At 42.5% G+C, this 25,910-nt stretch overlaps 1 protein-coding gene across 2 annotated transcripts in view; it reads right to left on the bottom strand.

The window, feature by feature from the left end:
• Window positions 1–1,032: 1,032 nt before the first annotated feature.
• Window positions 1,033–25,910, bottom strand: part of CREB1 (cAMP responsive element binding protein 1) — a 41,125-nt gene continuing 16,247 nt past the window's right edge. The window contains exons 2-8 of one of the 2 annotated variants that reach the window (XM_069983468.1): window positions 18,241–18,362; window positions 14,757–14,903; window positions 12,766–12,866; window positions 10,930–11,072; window positions 10,094–10,270; window positions 5,583–5,733; window positions 1,033–2,518 (exon numbers count right to left, since the gene is read on the bottom strand). In XM_069983468.1, coding sequence (XP_069839569.1) covers window positions 2,374–2,518; window positions 5,583–5,733; window positions 10,094–10,270; window positions 10,930–11,072; window positions 12,766–12,866; window positions 14,757–14,903; window positions 18,241–18,354 — 978 coding nt within the window. In that variant the 5' untranslated portion in view covers window positions 18,355–18,362 and the 3' untranslated portion in view covers window positions 1,033–2,373. The remainder of the gene's footprint in view (window positions 2,519–5,582; window positions 5,734–10,093; window positions 10,271–10,929; window positions 11,073–12,765; window positions 12,867–14,756; window positions 14,904–18,240; window positions 18,363–25,910) is intronic. The other variant, XM_069983469.1, reaches the window with a different exon arrangement.

Genomic DNA, 25,910 nt, shown 5'->3' with positions numbered 1-25,910 from the left:
TGAGGGTGCCTGAATAAGGACTTCTTTCCAGGTTTTTAAATTTCGACTGCATTGTATTTTTGAGGCTTGAACACAGTATAGTTGTGTAATAATGTCTGATTAAAGAGAACCGGTCACCAAATCCAAAACATTACCGTTATGGGGCTCTTCAATGGCTCTACGAACATGTGTTAAAAAGGGAACCAATCAGCATGATTGTGTCGATATGACTCCCAGCTGCAAAGTATAAATCTGATGTGCAGCTCCCAGTAGCTACCAGCTGCCTCTGGGAGAAAGGAGTTTTATTAATTTGCGCGAGGCTGGGAGAGGGACGGCAACTAGTCATCTGCATGGGGAGCTGCCCATGACTAGTCATGGCTCTCTGCCTGTCAGCGCACTCTGCAGGGGTAATTGGCAGGCCGAGAGGCCACTCTACCTGTCAGTCATCAATCACACAATTGTGCTGATTAGTGGGGTTATCCAGTATTAGAAAAAGCACTCATATTTTTTTTCTCAAAAACAGCACCACCCATCCTTAGGCTGAGTGGAAGAATTACAGTTCAGCTCTATTTATAACAATGGAACAGAGCTGGAAAATAACATCCAAACTGGCAGCAGGAGACGGGTTGGCTAAGATTACAGAAGAGATTCTGCCGACATTGCAGCCTCTTTAAGACGTCAAAAACATCTCAATAGGTGCCACTACAGTGGACAGTGTGACTATTAAGGCAAGTGACTCCATCCAGATGACTTGCCTTGAGTAATTATAGCATGACACACAAGGTTAAAGTTCATTTTCTGTGCTATCCCTTATCAGACAGCAAAACAAAAAGCAGGGTAGAGGGGCTGCTAAAGAGATCAAGACATGGTTGTTTAGAGTTGAAAAGCTAGGTGATAGGTGCCTTGTAATATTTGCACAAATGTAGCTAAATGGAGTCTGTTTTGCACCAGCTTCCAGTGTTGAAAGCAGCACTTACCAAATTCTTGTAAATTTTAATACCATTATAACTTGCCGATCTTAAGTCTGTAACATATTCTAAGATTACAAATGTATGAATTTTCAGAAATTCAATTTATATAGTAATATATATGTGTGTAAAAAGTTAAAATATTGGATATATACAATAGCACATAAGCACAAAGAAATTCTGCACACACAAAGTAAAAAATGTTCTGATGCAAACAATACATCATAAGTTTTAAAATACAAAATGTATTTCAAATAGTACATGATAACTCTACTCAACATAAAATATTTTACAAGACCAACAAATCCCAAAACACAAAGTAAGTTTCTGATCTCAAATGTTGCAGTGAGCAGAGGCTAACAGTAAACCAATGGGGATATGCCCATTTTGTATTTTTTTTTTTAATTACCTTTCCAAATCTGGGCACGGGGAGGGAACAAAAACATCCAATTCATAAATATAAATGTGGAGTCAAATATCCCACAATAGGTTGCTGGTGATAGGGATTTGAGTTTAGAGGTACAGTACATAAAGAAATGTTTTCAGTTTTAAAATTGCCCACAGAGTGTTGCTCTTCAATGATTAGACATTCTACTTTCCTTTATAGAAAACAGGTTAACAAGTGTTGAAGTTTAGAATGATTGTTTTATACATCATGGTACACTTGGGTGCTTCTTTCAAACTCAGTCCTTTAAAACTTGTTGAATGTACCTCTGTGTGCTTAGAACAGACCTTTCAATAAAGTTTTGCACAATTTCTTAACGTAGTACGCGCAGTAAACGTTAACTTGTCAAATGACTGGTGCAGCTGCCTAGCACGACAGTCCAATCATCCCCGAGACACAATGTAGCTACTCCATAGGAAATGAATACGGTTATCTTCCATGTGTTATGTGGTCATTTGGACACATCAATAACTGGTCAATGTTCTTATCGATGCTTTGGCCAGGCAAAGTGGAGTAAAGTAGATGGGCAAAGCAAGGCAGTGTCTGTAATCAGCTCCAATAAAACAGTATATAATTGTATTAAGAGCCACATAAGTGAAAAACGCCTGAATGCACTATTATATACATAAACCTTCCCTGCACTAACAATGTGGAGCAAACACAGGAAGGGCAAAGCAGAGTTGCAAATAAACAAAATATGATTAAAAAAAAAATAATAAAATAAGTCTCTTCTTCTTGATCTTGAAAGATGTTATTTACTTGCTTGGTTTTGGAGGCAGGAGTTAGGAGCATTCACATTTTAATGCAAAAAGCACAGATGAATGAAATCCTGTAGTTGCTGTCAGGCAGTTTTGCGCAAAAGGGGGATATAGAAAATAAAATTATAAAAAACAAAACAAAAAAACAACTCAGTTCCATCTGGTTACAGAACCAGTCTCTCTCCTCATCAGGGGTTTATAAACTTAATGAAATCTGCCCATCTTAGTCAGATTTGTGGCAATAGAGGTCCTTAAGTGCTTTCAGTTCTTCGATCAATGTTTTGTTTTGATTCTCGAGGACAGCTACTCTGTTCTCTAGACATTTTACATATTCCTTCTTTTTCCGACGACACTCTCGAGCTGCTTCCCTGAAAGAACAAAAAACATGTTCCTGTCAATTGACAAGCAAACAGTACTTTAAATTCGCCATCAATAAACATACAGCTTAAAAGAGAACCGGCTGTTGCTGGCTATTTTTGAATATTTTTGAAAAAGTCAGTACGAGCCCAGAACTTCCGGGCATGCAGAGTAGCAGGATGGGATCCCATGATCCTTTGTACGCTGCTCTGTCAATACTCAGTGATCTTGCGCTGTCCAGCACAAGATCGCTGTGTATTACTGTCACTATTATAAAAGTACATGGTACCTTTAGTGTAGTTATGATACAGACTGCCTTTGCAGTTTGTATCTAATACTACACCTAAACTTCTGGACTCTAAGGCCCCATTCACACGTCAGTGTCAGTTTTTACTGTCAGGAAATCCTGATCAGGAGGCTTCAAATGTCATCAGGAAAGTATCAGGAAACCTTCAGGATTTCCTGACAGTAATCCGTTTTTACCTTCAGGAAACCATCAGGAAAAGCCTTCAGGATTTCCTGATCAGAAAAAAAAAGTGTTTAATATGGTCTAGTATGCCAACATACATCACAAGTATCCACATCCCTCCTAGTGCACCGTGCCACCATCTCCCCCTCATGTACCGTTCCACCATCTCCCCCTTATGTACCGTGCCACCGTCTCCCCCTTATGTAGCCTGCCACCATCTCCCCCTCATGTACCGTGCCACCCTCTGCCCCTCATGTACTGTGCCACCGTGCCCTTGTGTCCCCTATGTGTATCGTGCCCCCTTACCCCCTTGTGTACTGTGTCACCATCTCCCCCTCATACCATGTGTCATCTTATCTGTTGCAGAACTACAACTCCCATTATGTGATGTAGTCCTGCATATTATTACACACTATGCTGGAAGATGTAGTTCTACAGCCTACCCTATATACCATGCTGGGGGATGTAGTCCTGCATATTACCACACACATCATGATGGGAGATGTAGTTCTACTATGCCACTGCCTCAACCCTCTTATACCGTGTCAACCTTTCATTTGTTGCAGAACTACAACTCCCATTTGAACTGCCAATAGCACATGATAGGAGTTGTAATTCTGCAACCTGGATGACCGCAGATTGCAAAACTACAACCCCCATCATGCCCTGATGGCAATCCATGATGGGAGTTGTAGTTCTGCAACCTGAAAGGGCCGCAGGTTGCAAAACTACAACTCCCATCATGCCATGAAGGCAAACCATGATGGGAGTTGTAGTTCTGCAACCTGGATGGCCACTGGTTGCAGAACTACAAAGTCCCATAATATCCTCTCAGCAGGGCATGATGGGAGTTGTAGTTTTGCCATCTGAGACCATCCAGGTTTCAGAAATACAACTCCCACCATGCCCTGCTGACAGGTCATAATGAGAGTTGTAGTTCTGCAACCTGGATGGCCACAACTACAGCCCCCATCAAGACCTGTCAGCAGGGCATGATGGGAGTAGTAGTCCTGCAACCTGGATGGCCACAGGCTGCAGAACTACAACTCCCATCATGACCTGTTAGCAGGACACATGACGGGAGTTTTACTCGGGGGGGGGGGGGGGGGGGGGGGGGGGGGGGGGGGGGTAATCTCACCAGTCTCGGCGGCCGTTGATCAGCGCTGAAGGAGCAGGAGCGGCGGGAGCAGGGGCAGGCGGTGGTGAGTCCCGGGGAGCGGGGGCAACCTGCTGCGGTCGCCGGGGTGGGGGGGGAGGGGGGGTTGCAGGTGCGGGGTTGCGCGGGACGACCTCCAGGCACGGGGACGGGAGGCTGGGGACCGCGGAGCGGGAGCAGCGGCAGCACAGCAGGTGTTGAGTCCCGGGGGGACCCTGCAGGTGTTGAGTCCCGGGGGGGGGGTGCGGCGTTTGGGCTTCATCATCAGGCCCCGGGGGGTGGGTGAGAAGTCCCGGCGGCCAGCCGATTAGAGCAGGAGGCCGCCAGTGAGGTTCGGGGGGTGGCGGCTGGCGGGTGAGGGATATGAGGAGCGAAGGGGTAGTGAGGGGAGCTCTGTCAGGCCATCCGGAGGTCCGGACGCTTTCCTGATGTGCATCAGGAAAGCGTCCGGAGCTCGGGCGCTCCCATAGGCTTCTATGGGAGCGTCCGGACCGGGTTTCCGGATGAAAATAGGACAGGATCTAAAAAATCTTGACCTATTTTCCGGAACGGACACCCTTCCGGAAAAATCCGGAAGGGTGTCCGTGTCTAATGCAAGTCTATGGGTCCGGAAATCCGTCCGGATTTCCTGATAGGAAATCCGGGCAGATTTTCCGGACGTGTGAAGGGGGCCTCAAGGAATCATGCACTCATGTTAAATCACCCCAGCCCCAAACATCCCTTCCCCCAGAGACTAACAATTCATTCCATACTTGTCATTGCCTTTTCTGTCTCCTTTCCCCCAGTTCTAAGTCTTCCGAGAGGGCTCTTGTAAACAGTCTCCCTTGACAGCTATTTCTTCACTGTTATGCACTCTGTGAGGTCAGGAGGGTTTATCACAGTCAGTTCACAAGTAAATTGACCATAGATTAACACTCCAGCATTACACAGTGCAAAGACAGACAGAAGAACTCTTTACATGAGCCGCCCTGGAAGGGATTATTTATTTATTTATCTTTTTTGGGGGGGGTTGTTAATACAGAGTTGGGTCCCTTCTAATGGCTATAACATCCTGTGCTCTTGTGGGAAAGCTTGCCATGAGATTTTGTCCAAAGGAGGGCTTGTGTGCTACTGCTAAACCATAGAAACCTAAATGAGTAATCTTCCTGACACTTTTTTCTTTTTCATGGGGGGTTTTCTTTGGGAGTTTTTTTATTTTTATTTATTTTTTCTCTTAAGGCAGTTTGTACTTTACAGCCTGCAGACTGGGGTCTCAAAGAAAGACATGGTTTTTGGGACATATAAATATGCATAAAAAGCTCTACAAAACGCACAAGTGGTTTTTGAGCCCTCTTATTGATTTTAAATGGGAGAATTTATTATATATTGGTATATTAAAAGCAAAGAAAAATTGGTAAGAGAAACATTTCATATTTTACATTACAACAAACATACAAAGGAGCCATCTTACCTGTTCTTCATAAGTCTAACTTCTCTCTTCCGTGCAGCTTCCTCGGCAGGCTGAGCCGGAATTGCTGGAGATGATGCCATGACCACTCCTGGTGCAATCGTGCTTGTGGGTGCTGTGCGTATCTGGTAAGTTTGTACATCCCCTGAGGCAGCTAAAATGGAATACGCAAGAAAAATAAATTACCAGTCAGGCCAGAACAATCAACAGTGTATACATTCTACAAATGTTTTATTTCCACTACACGTCTTGTAAGTCACTGCATCTTTTTAACCCTTTAAAAAGTTACTTTGGAGGAAAGGAAAAAAATTGTATAACTTTTAATTTAATTATAATTTAGGAATTATTTTTATTTCACTTTTATTTTTATGTCAATGGATTAAAAAGGTGCCAAGCAGAATATATCACATCTGTAACCATTGCATGTGTAAAATTAATGTGTGTGTGATCTAAAGGAAGTTTTATCATTGAAATCAACAGAACTCGATGGTAAAAAAATAAAAAATAAGTTCTGATTTCTGGGCAGTGTACATAGCTTAAGAGTGGTGTTCTCTTTCAGCTGTCTGGCTATAATAGGAATGAAAGTTTTAGAATAGCTGGGGAGCCATGACAATTATATAATACACATAATAAGCTACCCATAAGCACATATTTCCCTAGCAATATTAGCATTGGCTTGTTGCCTGAATGTATTCTTTGCATCCATCTAGCCTGTTGGATAACTCTCCATACCACTCACTGTTTACAATGGTTCACGTACCAAACTATGCATGGTTTAATGGAGTGTATAACTCAGCTAATGTGAATGTGTCTCTTCTCAGATCTTTAAACTGTTTTGTTATCTAAAATAACAAAGAACATGCAACAATAATTATAATATTTTTGGAGTGCTACTCATTTGATGAAAACAGCAGCGTCCACTGAAGTTTGTTAATACAGGTGTACATACAGAAATGTCATCCTACACATTTAAGGCAGTTTTCCAAAAAACTCTAGGGCTGTATATTGGTAGTGGGGCTGTGTTGAACCTCCACCAAATGATCATCAACAGGCAATCCTAGGAATAGGTTAATAATGTTTAAAGCGTAACTGTCATTTCAGGGTAATTTTTCTGAAAACATTAAATATCAACAGTACAAGCGATTTTAAGAAACTCTGTAATAGGTTTTATGTACTAAAAGAGTTTCCTTCTGTAGTAAAAAAGCAATCTCCCAGCCTCCCCCCTCACATCAAATGAAGCAGGATTTCTGTCTCCATTATGTGGCTATGGAGAGGGGAGGGGCTGTTAGGAGTGACTGAGCACGGAGGATTTCTGCAAAGCACAACACCCTGCGATCTTCTCTCAGTAAGTTCATAGATAAGCACTGACCTTTCTGACCCCTGAATTTAGCGTCTTAGGTGCCCAGAGAGTCTACAAACAGCTGACCTTCATGTCACCTCTTCCTGCTCCCTCATTTCCCTCAGCCCCTCCCCCCTTCATAGCTTACAATGGAGAGAGCAGAGCCAGTCTTCACTGGCTTCTCTGTAATGAAGACAAGTTTGCCTGATAATGCACAAATAAGAAATCAGGGGGGGAGGCTGGGAGATTGCTTCTTGAGTACAGAAGGAGGCTTTTTTGGCTGATGAAACCTATTACAGAGTTTCTTAAAATCGCTTAGACTACTGATTTCTGCAATAAAAAAAACATGACAGTTACGCTTTAACCCATTCCTGACATATAATGTAAATTTACGCTTTAAGTCTTGACGCCCAGTGGGAAGACCCCCCCCCCCCTATGATGCGGCTCCATTGATTCTAATGGAGATGCGTCATAGAGGGGCGGGGGTTTCCTCCCACTGGGGGCCTGCCCGCCTCCAGTGCTTCAGCCCAGGCTGTTGCTTGATAATAGACCGGTGGCTAATACGGGGCTAATCCCCCCCCCCTTCCCCCTTTTTTTTTTTCTTTTCTTTATGTGCAAGGTAATTTCTATGTGTTTGGACCTTGGGTAGGCTTGGGATGGGTGGGAGGGATGGAAGTTGGGTTACAAATATGGTTATAAGTTGGAAATTTATAATAAAAATGTTTGAGGGGGAAGGGTAACAGAGGGAGGAGGGCCGGGGGGAGGAAAGAAAGGGGAGGGAAAAAGGGAAGGGGGATGAGGGAAGGAAAAAGGAGAAAAAAGGAAAAAGGAAAAGAACAGTGAGAATGAATTATGGAAGTTGGTAAAAGGAAGGGATGGGGCGGCAAGAATTTGTGAACGGGGGTAGATAAATTGGGTGGGGGCTTCGGGACAGCCCGGTTGCGCAATGGATGGTAGGGGCACTGTCCTAGACAGTATATAAGGATTGAACTAGCAGAGAGTGAAATGGGGATACCTGAACAGTATACATGTATAAGAGTCTGGAAGTGGGACATGCTATTCTGGTGTTGGAGTCAGAGAAGTGTGTGGTATGACCTGACCTCCCCGGGTGATCCGTCTGTTCATTATAGATGGCTGGGGGAGATCATCGGGGGTGGTTCGGGGTGGTGTGAGTGGCTCAGCTAGGGCTGGGTTGCGGGCACCAGGAATGTAGTGGAAAGAATAGTAGACTTAAAGGTGCTGAGGCTCCTGGATAAGGAGTATGAAGACCAAAAAGTTCTGCTGGTTTGGTGTTTCGGTAGTGCTGGCTTATAGTCAAGGACTCGAGGAATAAATTTAGACTAAGAAAAATATCAAGAAATAGGAAATAAAGACAATGGTGAGGAAAGGCTGTGCCCCGCCCTTTGGGGTGCTGCCGGGCTGTCGTGGAGTCAATGTTGTAGGATGATCTATATGGGTCGGGGTGAGAAAGGGGCAAAGTAAGAATTGGTATAAACGCCAATAGTTAGCGGAATTCGGGTGCCCAGGGGGATGGGCCCTCGGGTATAAAAGGATTAACTGATGGGTACTTGTGTCGTCCTTCGAAACCTGTGTTGGGAGATGTCTATGTAAGTGTTTACAAAGATACTTTGATGAGTTGAGGATGCCGCCTGGATTGCTCCTCTGTGCCCGATTCTTTCTTTTTTTTTCCTGTATTGATGATCATGTGTATTTTAAGATGGTATGGGAAAAAAATAAAATAAAATTAATAAAAAAAAAAAAAAAAGAAGAATGTTGTCAGGATGATATCTCTGCAGAGCATTATGCGTCCCTCGGCTCGTGCTGTTCGGCCGAGAAGGCACTGATTTTCTTGTATTCTGTTTCTGTGTTTTGTTTTGCTGTGTGTGAACTCTGGTTTGTTGCTCACCTGGGTTGGGAGACACACCTGACTTCACCTGCTGAGTTCTGTCTGGCCATGTCATGGTTAATCTGTGTTTGGGTTCTGCTGTGACTGACAGGTCTTCCTGCCAGTGGATCTGTTTTGTTCTCGGCTGTCTGTGCTTGGAGATCAGGGGGATGGTCCAATTGTGTTCTGGATCAGAACCCTGGCCTCCTATATAACTACCTCAGTCTTGGATATCATTGCTGGTTATTGACTTAAGTCTCTGCCTGCTTGTGGATTCTGTTTCTTTGCATCTCCTGACTACTGCTTTGTGTTCTGACTATCCTTGCTAGCTGCCTGCCCCTGACCATATCGCTTGTTTTTTGACTCTGCTTATTGGATTGTGATTTTGTACTGTGCTGCCTGATTGTTGTGACTCGGACTGTCGACTATTCTTTATTGTGTTTTGTCTGTCTGTCTTGTCTTTGTGTCCCACCTAGCCAGTGCAGGGACTGCCGCCCAGTTGCTCGCCGCCATCTTAGGGCGTATTGTGGCAAGTAGGTAGAGGACAGTGGGCGGGGCAGAGCTTAGGGCTCACTGTCTTGTCTTGTCCTGCTGTCCCGTTCCTAACAAATGTACTGATGGTACATTTGCTTTTAAGTGTAACTGTCATGTTCTTTTTGTTGTTGTTGCAGAAATCAACAGTAGAAGCGATTTAAAAAACAACAACTCTGTAATAAGTTTTATTAGGCAAAAAAGCAGCTTTCTGTACTCAAAAAGTAATTTCCAAGCCTCCCACCCTCACTTCTTATCTGTTCATTATCAGGCAAATCAGTCTTCATTACAGAAAAGCCAGCGAAGACGGCTTCTGCTGTGTCCATTATATATTATGGAAGGGGGAGGGGCCGAGGGAGATGAGTGAGCAGAAGAGGAGGCATGAAGGTCAGCAGTTTATAGACTGTCTGGGCACCTAAAATGCTGGATTAAGAGGTCAGAAAGATCAACACTAGGAACTTGCTGAGAGAAGATTGCAGGGAGTTGTGCTGTGCAGGACTGCTATTTCTCTCCTCCGTGCTGTACAGAAGGAAACACCTTTGCTAAATAAAACCTATTACAGAGGTTTTTTTTTTTTTATAATCGCTTGTATTTATTGATTTCTGAAAAATTACATTTAAATGACTGTTACGCTTTAGTGTTTAAATGACACTAACACCCTAAATCACAAAAATTTTCTAAGCATTCTGGAGTAAGGGAAAAAAAACAAAACAAAACAAAAACGGGATAACAGTATGCAAGTCCTTTTATTTCTCTTACCTTGTACAACAACTTGGTTACTTGGGACAAGTATCTGCTGTCCATCTGTCGTCTGTGCATACTGTAAGATTGTAGGTTGAGTTGCTGCCGTATTGGCCATAGTTAATGTCTGAAGCCCTTGAACTCCATCTGTACCATTGTTAGCTAGCTGTATAGCTCCTCCCTGAGTAATGGCAACTAAATCAGAAACAGCATTGTATAGTCATAAGTAAACATCTTTGTAAAAAGAAAAAAAGGCATAGTCCTGTAAGGGTTCTTACACGAACTTCAAACAAAACAAATTGTCTTTAGGGTGCGTTCACACCTACAGGATCTGCAGCAGATCTGCAGCAGATTTGATGCTGTGTTCAGTTATTTAAATGAAATCTGCTGCAGATCCTGTAGGTGTGAACGCACCATTAAACTGTATTCCTGTCTCATAAGGCAATGTCATCAATAAAAACCTAGACTATGGAAACCGCTCCAGTGCTGTTTGTCAACCTCTCAGGCGTACCTCTGATTTCCTGGACAAAAATTAAATATTCAGACATGAGATTCCTCACTTGAAATCAAAGGAAATAATCTCCATATATTGTATCTTAAAAAAAAAAAAAAAAAAAAAAAATTATTTCCCTGTTTTTCTGCCAGGGAGCTGTGCATTATATCAGTTATTTTCCATGCCACCTACTATTCCAACACATTTAGCGGCTAATACAATCCTTGTTCCTCTTGCTATGCCTGTCGTCCTGTAATGTCTGGGGCACAATGACTAATTTACATTGGGATAAAAGGCTCTTAAAAATACCATCTATGCAATGTATGCAAGAGGTATAAAAATAAATCTGTCCAATACTTACTATATTGGCCACTGCTGGTTTGGTAAATAGGTGTTGGTACAGTCACTGTTGTTATGGCTGGAGCAGATGTCTCCTCTTCAGACTTTTCTTCCTCAATTCTTGGTACACCAGGAGCATCTGAAGATAGATCATTTAGGATTTTTCTGTAAAAAAAAAAAAAAAAAAAAATAGTTAATCTACAATAATATACCCAGAATAGAGACACGGGTACTTCAGAGGGAAAAATATAATTTACTTTGCAATTAAAATAACGTGTTCAGATTATTATATGGGTCATTTTAATTGTGGTGATATCATAGGTGCTGATTATATAATCTCATTTAAATAAAAGTCAGCTGAACCAGACAATTTTGATGGCAGCTGCAGATACCGAGGGGAATAAATAAATAAACTGTCTGTATTTAAATTTTTTGTAAACGTTTAGTGTAAAAACAATGCCAATTTTTTTCCACTAAACATTTGGCCAGTAATGTTAGACTTGCATTGTGAGACCAGAGTTAAAGAATTAAGCTGCATTCACATGTTCTGTGTTTTGCACGGAAGTGGAATGCCTGTAATGGTGTGTGTCCCCCCCCCCTTATGGGCAGAACTTCTGATATTATGCTGGGAGCGGGGAACTGTATGGGTTTGCGCCGCACTGTAACGACAGAGCCGCGCGGCTACTTCATTACAGCGTGGCCCAGTAAGTTACATGATGCTAATTGTTACATTTTATTACTTAAAGGGAACCATTCACCCCGTGGCCCCCGTTAGAAACAGACAAACAGTTACATAAAGGTCAATATACTTACCATATCGCTCCCGGTCCCGTCCCGGATCTCGTTGTTGACACGGAGAAATCGCCGATTCTTCTTCTCGCGCCCATTATGGTAATGAGCGCCGCCGGCCCGAAGTCCAGCCTTCTCCCCGCCTCCGACACTTGATTGACGCCGGGTCTTCTTCCTCCTCGTCTTCTTTCTTCTCGCCGGATCCCGCGCAGGCGCCGTGACGGTCGTTTTCGGCGCATGCGCAGTTCACAATTGAAGCCGCTCCACAGCTTCAATGTTTACTGCGCGTGCGCCGATTGTCAGAGCTGAAGCGACGTGTTGGACTTCGCGCATGCGCGGTACACAGGAACGTCACGAGCACGTATCCTGTTTACCGCGCAGGCGCAGAAGAGATGACGAGACCTTCGCAACGGCGCCTGCGCGGGAATTCGTGAGGAGACTGAAGACTGGAGACGTCAATCAAGTTCCAGGAGGCGTGGATGGGCGGCGACGAGAAGAGGACCTCATGAATAAGTTGGACTCGTCCGTCGTTTCCTATGGACGTTGGACTCATCTCAGCTCATTACCATAATGGGCGGGAGAAGAAGAATCGGCGATTTCTCCGTGTCAACAACGAGATCCGGGACGGGACCGGGAGCGATATGGTAAGTATATTGACCTTTATGTAACTGTTTGTCTGTTTCTAACGGGGGCCACGGGGTGAATGGTTCCCTTTAAAGAACAATTCTGGCGCTAAACAAAAAACAAAACAAAAAACAGACAGGGGGCAAAACAGTGACTGAAGCACATTACAAAGTTATATAACTTTGAAATGTGTTTTAATCACTGTAGAAAAGGTTATCACCAGAGTTGTCCTTTAAGAAAATTAGCCCATAGGCTCTTCCCCAACAGATTAATGTCAAGGGTATCAGACATGCTGTATTTTATTTGCCTGAGAACACAATTAGCCAAGCTTTTTTGTGTATGGTGGGGATTGTGAAAGATCGCTGCTGGACCACCGAATATTTGGCCAACAACTTTTGAAGCTGTATGACCACCTTTAGGAGAGAATTGTCAACTATTTTGATACCTGTATGATGGCCGTCTTGACAGAATTTCTCTGCGCTTCTGAGAGTCTGTAACACTGTCTACTGATTCTTGTGAATCTTCACTTTCTGCAATAGTTGAAATCTGATCACAAAAGAATGACATGAATTAAATGTCTATAGTTACTTTTTTATGGGCATAATTAGGCTCTGGCCACATCACAACTGGGCACGATGGTGTAACAACTAAACTACATTAATATAGAACATATTAATACATAATAACACATTAATATAGAACTGCACTAAGCGTACTACTAAACGGAACGATATCGGCCAAATCGGACGGATTCCGCCGATGATTGCTCCGTGTAATAAATACAACTATCAGCCGATGACAACGATCATCAGCTGATCGTTGATATAGGTTTGAACCTATAATTGTCGGGCACCGACCGCGCATCGCTACGTGTAATATTGGTACGCGGTCAGCGGCTGACGATTTACATTACCTATCCAGGCAGCAGGGCTCCACTTGCGGTGGTCTTCTCCTCGGGTCCCATGCGCTCCAGCTTCAGAGCAGCCTGTCTGAGCTGACAGGCCGCTCAGCCAATCACAGGCTGGGGCCGCCATGGCCAGTGATTGGCTGAACGGCCTGTCAGCTGAGACAGGCTGCTCTGAAGCTGGAGCGCGCGGGACCCGAGGAGAAGACCACCGCAAGAGGAGCCCAGCAGCCTGAACAGGTGATGTATAAAGTAAAAGCAAGGGCTGCAAGGACATCGGTAACGATGCCCCTGCAGCCCTTGTTAAACGATAATCAGGCCGTGTAATAGGCCTATTAAATGAGCGCCGATTGTTTACAGTTCTTATCAGGCCTTCATCAGCCCATGTAATACTACCCTAACTGTGACTTTCACATAATTTCCTCTGTAACTGGTGCTGTGCTGCCCCAAAGAAAAACACAGGGAAACCAAATTTTTTTGTTTGTTAAAAAAAAATAAAAAATAAAAATCTATAACAAATAAAGTAACATATAATTGGGAAAGACAACTGTGTTTAAAAACTATTAAAAAAACACAGGCTCCTTGCTCATGACAGCAATAAATGGTCCACATACAGTCCACAATTTGACACGTTGTATTCTATGGGCCAATGGACAGACTCGTATACTTCTATGGCCTCCTATACAAACCATGATTGTGAACGGCCCATAGATGACACTCTGTGGGATGTCCATCCACACAAAGCATCAAAAATTACTATGGTTACCTGCAGATGGTTGCAAAATAACAGTGAAGAAATTTCTGCAGGTTAGTTATGTCATAAAGTCTAAATATTTAATTTTTGGTCCTCTCAGGAGTGAAAAATATATTCTGGGCATATTTGTTTTTTGCATAGACACTTACATGCAGAGAACTGCATGAAAGTACCTACCTGGGACTGAGCCCCAATAGTTGGTGGTCAGCAAAGCACCTCTGGTCAATACAAGGTTCCTGGTGACAGCACCCAAACTCAGACACACAATATCCTGAATCCCTGCTGAGCATGCACACCTCAGAGACATATATGCCAAAAACATATTGCCCTCTTCTGGGACGATGCGCTGAAGGCTAAACAAAAACACGACCCACTTAAACTTACATTATCTATTCAAATGAAAGGGGTAAAACATTAAAATAAAACAAGAACTTTATGTTCATAAAAAAATCTATGGGATTGTATACACATCTGCACCTATATGGTCCATTTTGTGGTCCTGGCTCCATAAATGTTATCGGTCTGTGATCACAGGCGGCATAGCTATGGGCTGCCTGCAATTATGGACCGTGCATTATAGAATCACATATGGCAGGAGGCCATACACAGCGGATGGATAGTGGGTTCAGCCATTTATATAACCAAGTTTAGCCCTTGGACTTAACAAAATCCATATAATAAGACTAGTAGTTCTATTTTAATATAAGTTTCATCAAATAATGTCATCTGCTTTGGAAAGAAAAAAAAAAACAAAAAAAAACAACAAATTAATACTTACTTGCACTGTCTGCACCTGTGGAGACTGTATAACAGATGGTTGTGCAGCCTGAATAACCCCGTGTACCTGGACTGTCTGTCCATTTGGAAGCTGGACTAATGTAACAGTTGGGGCAGAGGACGTTGCATGTGCAGCTGCCATGGAAACCTAGCAAGATTGCAAAAATAATCTATTATAGCAAAACGTGACATTACATATAATTTTTAAACATATACATATAACCTATTGCCAAAAAGTACCAAACGGGGTTTACACGTTTTATATAAATAGAGCTTAACCCCTTAAAGTGTCACTGTCGTGAATTTTTTTTTTTTTGCAGAAATCAATAGTCCAGGTAATTTTAAGAAACTTTGTAATTGGGTTTATTAGCCGAAAAATGCATTTTTATTATAAAAAAAAAAAAAAGCAGTTTGAAGCTCTCCCCCTGTCTCTATTGTTCTCCTATGGAGACAGCTAAATAAAAGACCAAAACAGGACAACAAAGAGTTAATCTACAAATACCTCACCCTTTATCTCCTCTGACAGTCACCACTGACCTCTCTGAGCTCTGATTACAGCTGTCACCCAGCTCCCTGCCTGTAATCCCTTTGTTCTCAGCTTTCTGCTGTCAGCTAACTCCCTCCTCCCCCCTCCCCTCTCTATAGAGCAGACTGGGTACGTCTGATGCAACAAGTCACAATTTCCTGATTTTTTGCAGTAGATGGAAAAGAGAAGAGGAGGGGGGGACCTGGAAAAAGGCTTTTTAAATGCAGATAATGGCATATTTGGCTAATAAACCCAATTACAAAGTTTCTTAAAATCGCATGGACTATTGGTTTCCAAAAAAATAAAAAATAAAAATACGACAGTGACTCTTAAGGGTACAAACCCACACACTGTATACACAGCAGATACGCAGCAGATTTGGTGGTGCAGATATATATATTATATATATATATATATATATAATTATCATACACACAATAATATATATATATATATATATATATATATATATATATTTATTATTGTGTGTATAATTATATATATATATATATATATATATATATATGCGCGCACACACACACACACACACACACACACACACACACACACACACACACTTACACTTGGATCAATAGCGTTATATTTTAAATAGTGTGAACATTTTGGCATGCAGCAATACCAAATGCGTTTTTCTGTTTATAAAAAAATTTTTTATTTTGAAATTGGGGGTAATTTAATTTTTTTTATTAAGGAGAGCATTTTTAGATCTAATTTTTTTTCTTTAATTCACCTAGGGAACTTCTATGAGCAATTCCCTTCATTTCAACATATTGCATCAATTAGATCAGCACTCTATTTGCTTCAGTTTCCCATAGGCAGGCTTAACCAATAGATAATAGGCTCACTATACCACCAACTATACACCAATGCACACCACACACTACTCACTTTTGCGGCAACAGCAGCTACTGCACATTGCAAATTTACCTTTGTAACAGCTGTCTGTCACCAAGGTGGGGCTCCTTGGCTGTTGAGTTCCCTCCCCCCACCTCAAAATTAAATTTGCAATGTATGGTTGCAAACACAGGTGATAGTATGACACTGAATTTGTCTGTCCACATTTAAACAGTATATAGGTAGTACTGAGGATCACTTTGTTACAGCTATTAACACAGAGTTTCTGTTGCTCAATGCTTGGTTCTTGAGCCCGCTCCATACACATAAAGGGGTTATCCAGCGCTACAAAAACATGGCCACTTTTCCCCCTACTGTTGTCTCCACTTCAGGTGTGGTTGGCAAATAAGCTCCATTTACTTCAATGGAACTGAGTTTCAAAACCCCACCCAAACTGGAGACAACAGTAGGGGGAAAGTGGCCATGTTTTTGTAGCGCTGGATAACCCCTTTAACACCACTATGACAACCAATGTTAATAGACTCACTTCATATTACCTCCATCAGAGGAATTACTGACATACACCTTAGCATTACATAGGAGCCCCTGGCAGCATAAAATTTACAGGTAGTGTTTATGATACACCAATTCCATAAACAATGGGATGTTTACCTGGCACATACAGTAAGTGGGCACTGCCTACAGTGTAAAAAGAGTTATAGAAATAAGAGATTGTAAAACTTATTAACAACCTTTGTTTTAATTCCTCAAATAACCCCTACTTGTAACCAATAACAGCACAGCTTTCATTTTCACAATTTTGTCTTAAAAAATGAAAACTATGCAGCCATGCTATGGGTGAAAGGGACATTGTTTTAGTTTTAAACAGTCTCATAAATCTGCACCAGCGTTATATGCTTCAAGAGATTTGTGTAGGGCCTAGACTGAACTGAGAGCAGGGCTAGCTATTCATCCTCTGCATGGAAGACCCAGGTCACAAAATCATTTTTACTTCGATTTTATATGGTAATCCGTGAGAAATCTGCATCCAATGAATGATAACTAAATAAATATTTGAAATCCGCAATGCAGGGGAAAAAAAGGAACTTTGGTAAAAAGTCATGTTGAACCCCTGTCTGGAAGCCTGCACATGGGTTATGTAACTGAGTAGGGCTGCGTCCATGTCCAAAACTGCAACACAGCAAAGGAAAATTTGCAGCAAAAGTCTGAGGGTATGCCTGAGAGAGAGAGAGAGATAGATAGATAGATAGATAGATAGATAGATAGATAGATAGATAGATAGATAGGATAGATAGATATTTCTGATGAAAAATATCCATTGTGTGAACAGGACCTCGGAAAACTAATAAAGTTAAAGGACAAGTGCCATGAAAAACTTTTTCCCAGTAATTGAAGCACATTACAAAGTTATATAACTCTGTTATATGCTTCAATCACCTATCTGCCTCCCTTCCCTGTCTTTCCCCCCTCCAACCCCCACAAGGAAGGGTCCTGACTCACACAGACCTGATTACTGTCGTCACCGTCACCAAGCTCTTCTCTCAGCTCCTTCTCCTGTTACAGCAGCCCCCTCCCTGCCTTGTCAGGTGACTCAGCTTGCTCAGCTCCCATTGGCTGAACAACTGCAAGCGATCACTTGGACTGGGGAGGGGGGGGGGGGATGCTGTAACAGGACCTAGAGCAGCCCTCCTGCTCATGACTCATCCTCACAAGATGGAGCTGCCTGGTGACAGCAGTCATCAGGTCTGTGTGAGTCAGGACACTTCCTGGTGGGGGGTGGAGGGGGGAAAAGACAGGGAAGGAAGGCAGATATGTGATTGAAGAATATTACAGAGTTATATAACTTTGTAATGTGCTTCAATTACTGGGGAAAAGTTTTTCATGGCACTTGTCCTTTAAAAACAGTGAGGAATGAAAACAAAAGTATATTAGAAAGTTACAGAACTTTCATTTAAGGATTATACTTTATTAATCTTTTAAGTAGATAGGAAATGCATTATAAAGGATTTCTTTTCACTTTATAAGTACATTTTTTGAAAATCAAAGATGAAAAAGCCTTTAGAAAAGATAGTAATGATCCAACCTGTGCTAATGTGGCAATTTGTGGCTGGGTCTGAATAGTCATTTGTTGGGCTTCGGCCTCCGTCACAGCCGCATCTCCACTCTGCTGCGTCTCTGCTCCAGATTCCATGGTCATTTAGTAACCTAAAAAGTAGATACATTATATGTATGTATTTCCTAGAAAGTTGAAAAAATATTTGACTATGGTTGCTGCAATAGCATTTTAAAAGGAACCAATCACTTCAAAAACGCCTGTAACGCTATGGGAATGTGCTGTAGCAGCACCAAGCACACTTCCCAAACATGCTTTTACACCCCCCCGTCTCTGGAGTGTACAGCCCGAAAACTTACTTTACAAACTTGGCGCCCTGTATGTAAATTGCCCCCAAGTAGTCACGGTCACGGTGAGCTGTGGCAAGTAGTCACGGTCCCCTGGGCGTTCCAGAGCATTAATCAAGCCCCTCAGGGCGTGATTAGCCTGCATAATTATGGCGACATCACCGAGAGGCGCGCTGTCCCTAACGTCAGCACGCCTATGTTCTTGCTGTGCCACTCATGCGCAGTACAGCGGGTCCACTCCGCACCGTGCAGGTGCAGAAAGCCTCAAACTCATTGTTGGAGATCATGCAATAAGTTCGAGGCTATTTTGCACCTGCGCAGTACGGCGCAGACCGGACCCGCTGTATAGCACATGAGCAGCACAGCAGGAACGTAGGTGTGCTGATGTTAGGGACATCGCGCCTCTCGGTGACGTGGCCATAATTATGCAGGCTAATCACGCCCTGAGGGGCTTAATTACTGCTCCGGAACGCCCAGGGGACAGTGACTACATGCCGCAGCTCACTGCCCACCGTGACTACTTGGGGGCAAATTACATACAGGGCGCCAAGTTTGTAAAGTAAGTTTTCGGGCTGTACACTCCAGAGACGGAGGGTGTAGAAGCATGTTTGGGAAGTGTGCTGGCTGCTGCTACAGCACATTCCCATAGCGTTACAGGCGTTTTTGAAGTGATTGGTTCCCTTTAAATTCTGTAAAATATTCTTTAGCAGCTGGCTGCTTTTTAGTTTTTCATGCATGTTATTTCCTACAAAAAAATTTGTTTCAAACTTCTATGAAGCCAAATATGACTATAAGCTACTAGACAGCAGTTCCACATTTTTAATTTTGCTGTTTTGCTGTTAATTTTTTACAGCACAAAAAAGTAATCTTTTACAGCACATAAATAGGATTGTTGTCTTTATGTAAAGTTGTGTATGAGATGCACACTACTTTAAGAGAAGGAAATGATAATGAGTCATCTGTTTAGTCAAAAATATATGGAGAGCAGTAGCACATTCCACTCCCTGGCTCAAAGCGACTTCTGTCCAGCAGCCCCATCATAAGTCTATGGGGCTGCTGACTGGAGATGACTGACAGCAGCAATGTCAAGCTTCTAACTGCTCGTTCTCCTGATCAGTAGGGGTCTCTGCTGAGACCCTGACCATTAGAACTTCCAACATACCCTTGTGCAGTTAAATTTGAACAGGGGCAATGAGAAAAAAACAAAGATATAAAACTAATTCATATTTGTCTGCACCGTATTCACAGAGGAAATTTAAATTCCAGTTGAAATGCAGAGAGAAATGGTAAGGCTGGGTTCATTTTCTTTTCAATCCATTTTTTTTTTTTTTTTTTTTTAAACAGTTGAAATTTTGTGCATCCATTTTGATCTGTTTTTCCATTGACTTCCATTATAAAAAAAAACCACCACAGATCAAAACAGATGTTTTCTTTAGCGTACACAAAAACGTAGTCAACCTCATATGTCAGTTAAAAAAAAAAAAAACGGATCCATTTTGATCCTTTTTTTTTTAATAATGGAAGTCAATGGAAAAACGGCATCCTTTTAGTTCCAAAAACAAAATGCAAAAACGGATTGCAAAAACGTAGTGTGAACCCAGCCTAAGCACTCCATTACAAGCCTTTTTTGTAGCCCAAGACTAAGTGCAGTAAACAGCTAAAATAAATAAACAAGACAAATCACCAGGTCCAGATGAGAGTCACCCCTGTGGTCTAAGGTAGCTAAGTAGCGTGGTAGAAAGACCATTATTTCTAAGAACTCTATAAAGACAGAGTATGTTCCCCAAGACTGGCACATAACAAATGTGGTGCCAATATTCAAAAAGGCATAAAAAAAATAACCCTAGAAATCACAGACTGGTTTAGTTTAATCTCTATTATATGTAAATTGTTTGGAGATTTTCTTAGAAATGTTATTATAATAATTTTTTTTATAATTTTTATTTATATAGCACCAACAGATTCTGCAGCACTTTACAATTCTGGGGGTACATACATAGACAAAAAAATAGACATTACAGAGATATACATATAATTATCCATACATCAGCTTACATACTATCGTTTATGAGGGATCACTCCTGTCAAACTTACTTGATCAGCTTATATAAGAATGTAAGCGTTCTCCTACGCCAGTCTCTAATTAGGCCTCGCCCCCCTTCCCCGGCTGACTTCACTAAGAGGTGGTGCACCCAGAGTACTAAATCTACAACAGCTTCCAGATGTTGTGTTGCTATACACAAGCTGTTTGTCTCCTCTCCCTTTTCCCTCATCCCCTCCCCTCTCCATAGTCCATAAAAGACACCGAGAATTGGGTCGGAGTGTGGGGCTGCAAAACAGCCTTTATAGTGCAGAAGGAAACTTTTGCTTAATAAAACCTATTACAGAGTTTCTTAAAATGGCCCGAACTAATGATTTCTGGAAAGAAAAAAAAATGAAATGACAGTCACATTTTAAGGCACAGTTCACACTGAGCAAAAATGGTGGAATTCTGCGACTGAGCTCTCCATCGCGCTCAGTGTCCTGCCGTGACTGAATGGGAGAGCATGCAGGCCTCCGCTTCCTCCCCTCTCTGCTCAATTCTTTGAGTGGAGAGCAGTGGAGGTGTCCATGCCATCCCATTCAGACACTGCAGGACACAAAGCATGGCGGGATTCTCTGCTGCGGAATTCTGCCGTTTTTGCTCAGTGGTAACTGGGCCTAATTGTTTGCCTCTGCAGCCTGTTTTGGCCTTAAAGTGACTCTGTACCCACAATCTGATCTTCCCAAACCACTTGTACCTTCAGATAGCTGCTTTTAATCCAAGATCTGTCCTGGGGTCTGTTCAGCCGGTGATGCAGTTAAAGGAGAAGTCCGGGCAAAATTTATTTTTATATGTTATTACTTATGGAAAGTTATATAATTTACTAATGTACATTAATTATGGGAAATGCTCATATACTGCTATTTCCCTTAATTTAGTGTATCAAGAAGTGTTAGAATTATCTCAAAAGTCACGACAAATGGTGTAATTACTATGGAGTGTCTATATATATATATATATATATATATAGAAGTCAATGAGTACCATTGACTTCTATATATAGTGCGCCCCTGCTGGACACTCCATTGGAATTACAATGGATGTGTGTATGTAATGTAATGTTATGTACTGTACTTTGCAATTGAATACATTTATGGAATACTTTGGGGAGCAAGTGTCCTTGCTCCCCAAAGTATCCCATAAATGTATTCAATAAATACATTTGCAGGGCACCGAGCAGGGAGGGAGAGAAGTGCCATCTACCTCCCCCCTCCCTGCTCGGTGCTGGGCACATATACACAGTACTACTCCCCCATTATCTGCAGATAATGGGGGAGTAGTACCTGTGCTATCTTATCGCCGCCCGCGCCGCCGCTTACACAAGTGCCGCTTACACATGCCCCCTCCTCCTCCCGGCTTCAAACATTATGGCGCCGCTGACTCCCCGCAGCCCGTGCTGCTCCTCCAATTATCCGGCCGCCGCCTCTGCTCCTACAGGCCGGCCGTGTCAGCCCTCACCTGACACGGCCGGCCTGCAGGAGCAGAGAGCGACGGCCGGATAGTGTGAGGAGCGGCACGGGCGGCGGGGAGTCAGCGGCACAGGCAGGCGGCGGGAAGTCAGCGGCGCCATAGTGTTTGAAGCCGGGAGGAGGAGGGGGAGTGGAGGAGGAGGGGGCATGAAGAGCGGCACTTGTGAGAGCGGCAGCGCGGGCGACGATAAGATGGCACAGGTACTACTCCCCCATTATCTGCAGATAATGGGGGAGTAGTACTGTGTATATGTGCCCAGCACCGAGCAGGGAGGGGGGAGGTAGATGGCACTTCTCTCCCTCCCTGCTCGGTGCCCTGCAAATGTATTTATTGAATACATTTATGGGATACTTTGGGGAGCAAGGACACTTACTCCCCAAAGTATTCCATAAATGTATTCAATTGCAAAGTACAGTACATAACATTACATTAATTGTAATTCCAATGGAGTGTCCAGCAGGGGCGCACTATATATAGAAGTCAATGGTACTCATTGACTTCTATATATAGTGCGCCCCCTGCTGGACACTCCATAGGAATTACACCATTCGTTGTGATGTCGCTGCTTCTGAGAGAATTCTAACACTTCCTGATCTACTAAATTAAGGGAAATAGCAGTATATGAGCATTTCCCATAATTAATGTACATTAGAAAATTGTATAACTTTCCATAAGTAATAACATATAAAAATTAAATTTTGGCTGGACTTCTCCTGTAATGTCATAAAAAAAAACAAAAAAAACTTTTAAACGGGCAGCCCCATGCGCTTTGGCTGGGGCTTACATTGTGTATGCATTAGGCTGGCACAGCCTCTCTGTCTCTCCTCCCCACCCTCATCATTAGGAATGCTCCAGGCAGATTGCCTCCTATTCGTCAGCTGTGTGAGCCCAGCACATGGGCTGGATCGTTAAGCAGCTGTGTAGTTTTCACTGCAGAGGAATAGGAAAAATGGTGAAGAGGGTGGAGAGGAAGGACGGAGAGGTTGTGCCAGCCTAATGCATACACAAACTAAGCCACGGCCAAAGGGCACGGGGCTGCCAGTTTAAAAGTTGCTTTTTATGACAATAACTGCATCACCTGCCGGGGGTGTCAAAGTGTGGGTACAGAGTCGCTTAAACGCCAAGGGCCTATTTTTCAAATCTGACCTGCCTCACGTTACGTATCAATAACTCTGTGATGCTTTTAGCTATAGAGGTGATTCTGAGACTGTTTCTTTGGGACATATTCCTCTTTATGTTCGTAGTAAACCTTTGTTTTTGTAAAAAAAATAAATAAATGTTTGAAAAAGAAAAAAAAAAGTGAAAAATTTACATTTTTTTCATTCAGAATTCTCTTTCTCTAAGGGTGGGTTTACATGTACCGGATCGCAGTGGATTTCATGCTGCGAGTTCCGTGACCCGGTGAATACCTTACCAGTCTACGCTCCAGCCTGCTTCTTTGGCTCTCAGCTCAGCCAATCAGTGCACTGTCCCGCTGCAGCCACTGATTGGCTGAGTGGGATGTAAGTGAGCCAGGAGCCACAGAAGCAAGCCGGAGCGCAGACGGGTAAAGTATTCACCGGGCGGGAATGGTGCTTTACATACTCGAAGCGGAACAAAACTTCCACTGCAAGTATGGAAACCTATACAAAATGACAGTACTGGGAATCACAGTGGGAAGTCTGCTGCAATGAGGTACATGTGAACCCACCCTTAGCAAGATAGTCATGCCACATAAACTAATTATGAATGTAACATCTACAACAAGTCTACATTATGTTGACATCATTTGGTGAACAGCCTTTTACTTTTTAGGATGTTACAGGGCTTCTAAATTTTGCGTAAATTTTTCAACTTTTCAGGAAAATTTTAAATCCTGATTTTTTTAAGGGACCAATTCAGTTCTGAAATGGATTTGTGGAACCTGCCACTTACTTACTCCCATAAATCCTTCTGTTGTAAAAACTGCACCCCTCAAAGTCACGTTTCCCAAGTTTATTAACCCTCACACAAATTTAAGCATGTTGGAGGAGAAATTTAAATATCTAATTTTTTTGGCAGATATTACATTTTAAACTTTTTTCCCCTCTAACACAGAAAACACTGACCGAAAAATGCAACTCAACATTTATTCCTCTTATTCCAATGTTTCCAGAAATACCCCATATGTGGCTGCAGTGCGTCACCTGACTCAACTACAGGCCTTAGACCTGGTGAACTTTGGGGCCTCCTTTTATTAAGGGTTTTATTTTAGCCATTATATCACAGAGGCCTTGGGGTGTGGTTTTTCATTTTCATTATTATTACCTATAGACAGCTGTGGTCATGCTGACAGCAGAGTCTATGAGGCCAACTGCCCAGGAGGAGTGCGCCTCCTCGCTGGACAGTAGAGGGGGGAGGAGTCAATGTGTGGCAGCCTCCGCAGGCGGAGGCAGGGAAAGCATGGCGTTACAGGAACGTCACTGCTTTTCATAACATTTCCGGATCCAATTTTCAAATCTGACTTGTCTCACATGTAGATATAGCTCTGGAATGCAAGTGATCCAAGTGATACTGGCAATACCAAATGTGTATATATATTTTTTTAATTTACATTGAGGAGTGTGTTTATTTTACTTTTTTTGTGCTTTCTGTACTTTTCCATCTTTTTTTTTTACATTGCCACTAGGGGACTTCCCTATCTGATTGTCTGATGACAGTCATCCGCCTTAAAGGGGTTATCCAGGTAACAAAAACAACATTCTAAACAATCCCCCTTCTCAATACCACCCCAAGTCTGATTACATGTATAGCCTAACCTAATCTTGCATCCTTTCCCTGATTTTTTTCTCATACCTTACCCACTGTGGACATCTAAAATGATTTTCTATATGTACACTCTTACAAAATGCTACTCCCTCTCCCCCCTCCCTTTTTAAACACAGGACATGTGATCTCCTAAGTGCTGGGCTAATGCACCTGATCACTGCTAGTGAAAGTGCTACTTTCATAGACTTACATGTGTCCCTGAGCCTAGGCTTCTGTAATATGAAAAGGTATAGTTCTATCTCTGCTTGCTGTCAGTGAATGCAGGTACATGTATGCGTCTGTGTCACAGCTCTGTATATTGTGTTTATGGATGTTCTTAGTCTGGATGGAACTAGAATATTTTTTATTTACAGTCAGCAAGCAGAGATCTAAACCTACACTACACCCCCACCCAAGTAAACAGATGCCTGTTGTGCAGCACATAGCTACAGAATGCGCAAGTCAACTCTGCTACATCATCAGCTAGTATGGAATACATACTGGGGTGATGCAAAATCACTGTGCAATAGTAATGACAGCAGGAAAGAAAGCTAATGGGGCAAGTATGCAAACAGATAAATAAGGGAGGCGCCTGATGGGAAATGTAGTTTCCTATCTTGGATACAGATAGACTTTTAGAAAAACTTGTAACTCAGGAATGGCAGCAGCTGGCTCAAAATACTCAGGGGGACTTTGTGAGTAAAACCAAATAGCCCCTTTGAGGGCAGAGTATGATCGGCTTCCATAGCTATGACACCAGTGACTTTAAGTTGTCATAGCTACCATTGGGCTCTTCAATCACTTCGTGTTAAAGGGGAACTCCAGCAAAAAAAATCAAAATGAACTGGTGTCAAAAAGTTATACAAATGTGTGAATTACTTCTAAGAAAAAACCCTCAACCGTTCAAGTAGTCATCAGCTGCTGTATGTCCTGCAGGAAGGTGTGTATTCTTTCAAGTCGACAGCTATTCTATGGGGATTTGCTACTGCTCAGGGCAGAAGAAATTATAACAGCATGCCATTCTCTTTAACTAT

The sequence above is a fragment of the Dendropsophus ebraccatus genome, chromosome 9 (assembly GCF_027789765.1).
Source record: "Dendropsophus ebraccatus isolate aDenEbr1 chromosome 9, aDenEbr1.pat, whole genome shotgun sequence".
Taxonomy (NCBI): domain Eukaryota; kingdom Metazoa; phylum Chordata; class Amphibia; order Anura; family Hylidae; genus Dendropsophus; species Dendropsophus ebraccatus.
Note: the sequence above shows the minus strand (reverse complement) of the source record. Positions and strands in the feature narration are given on the sequence as shown.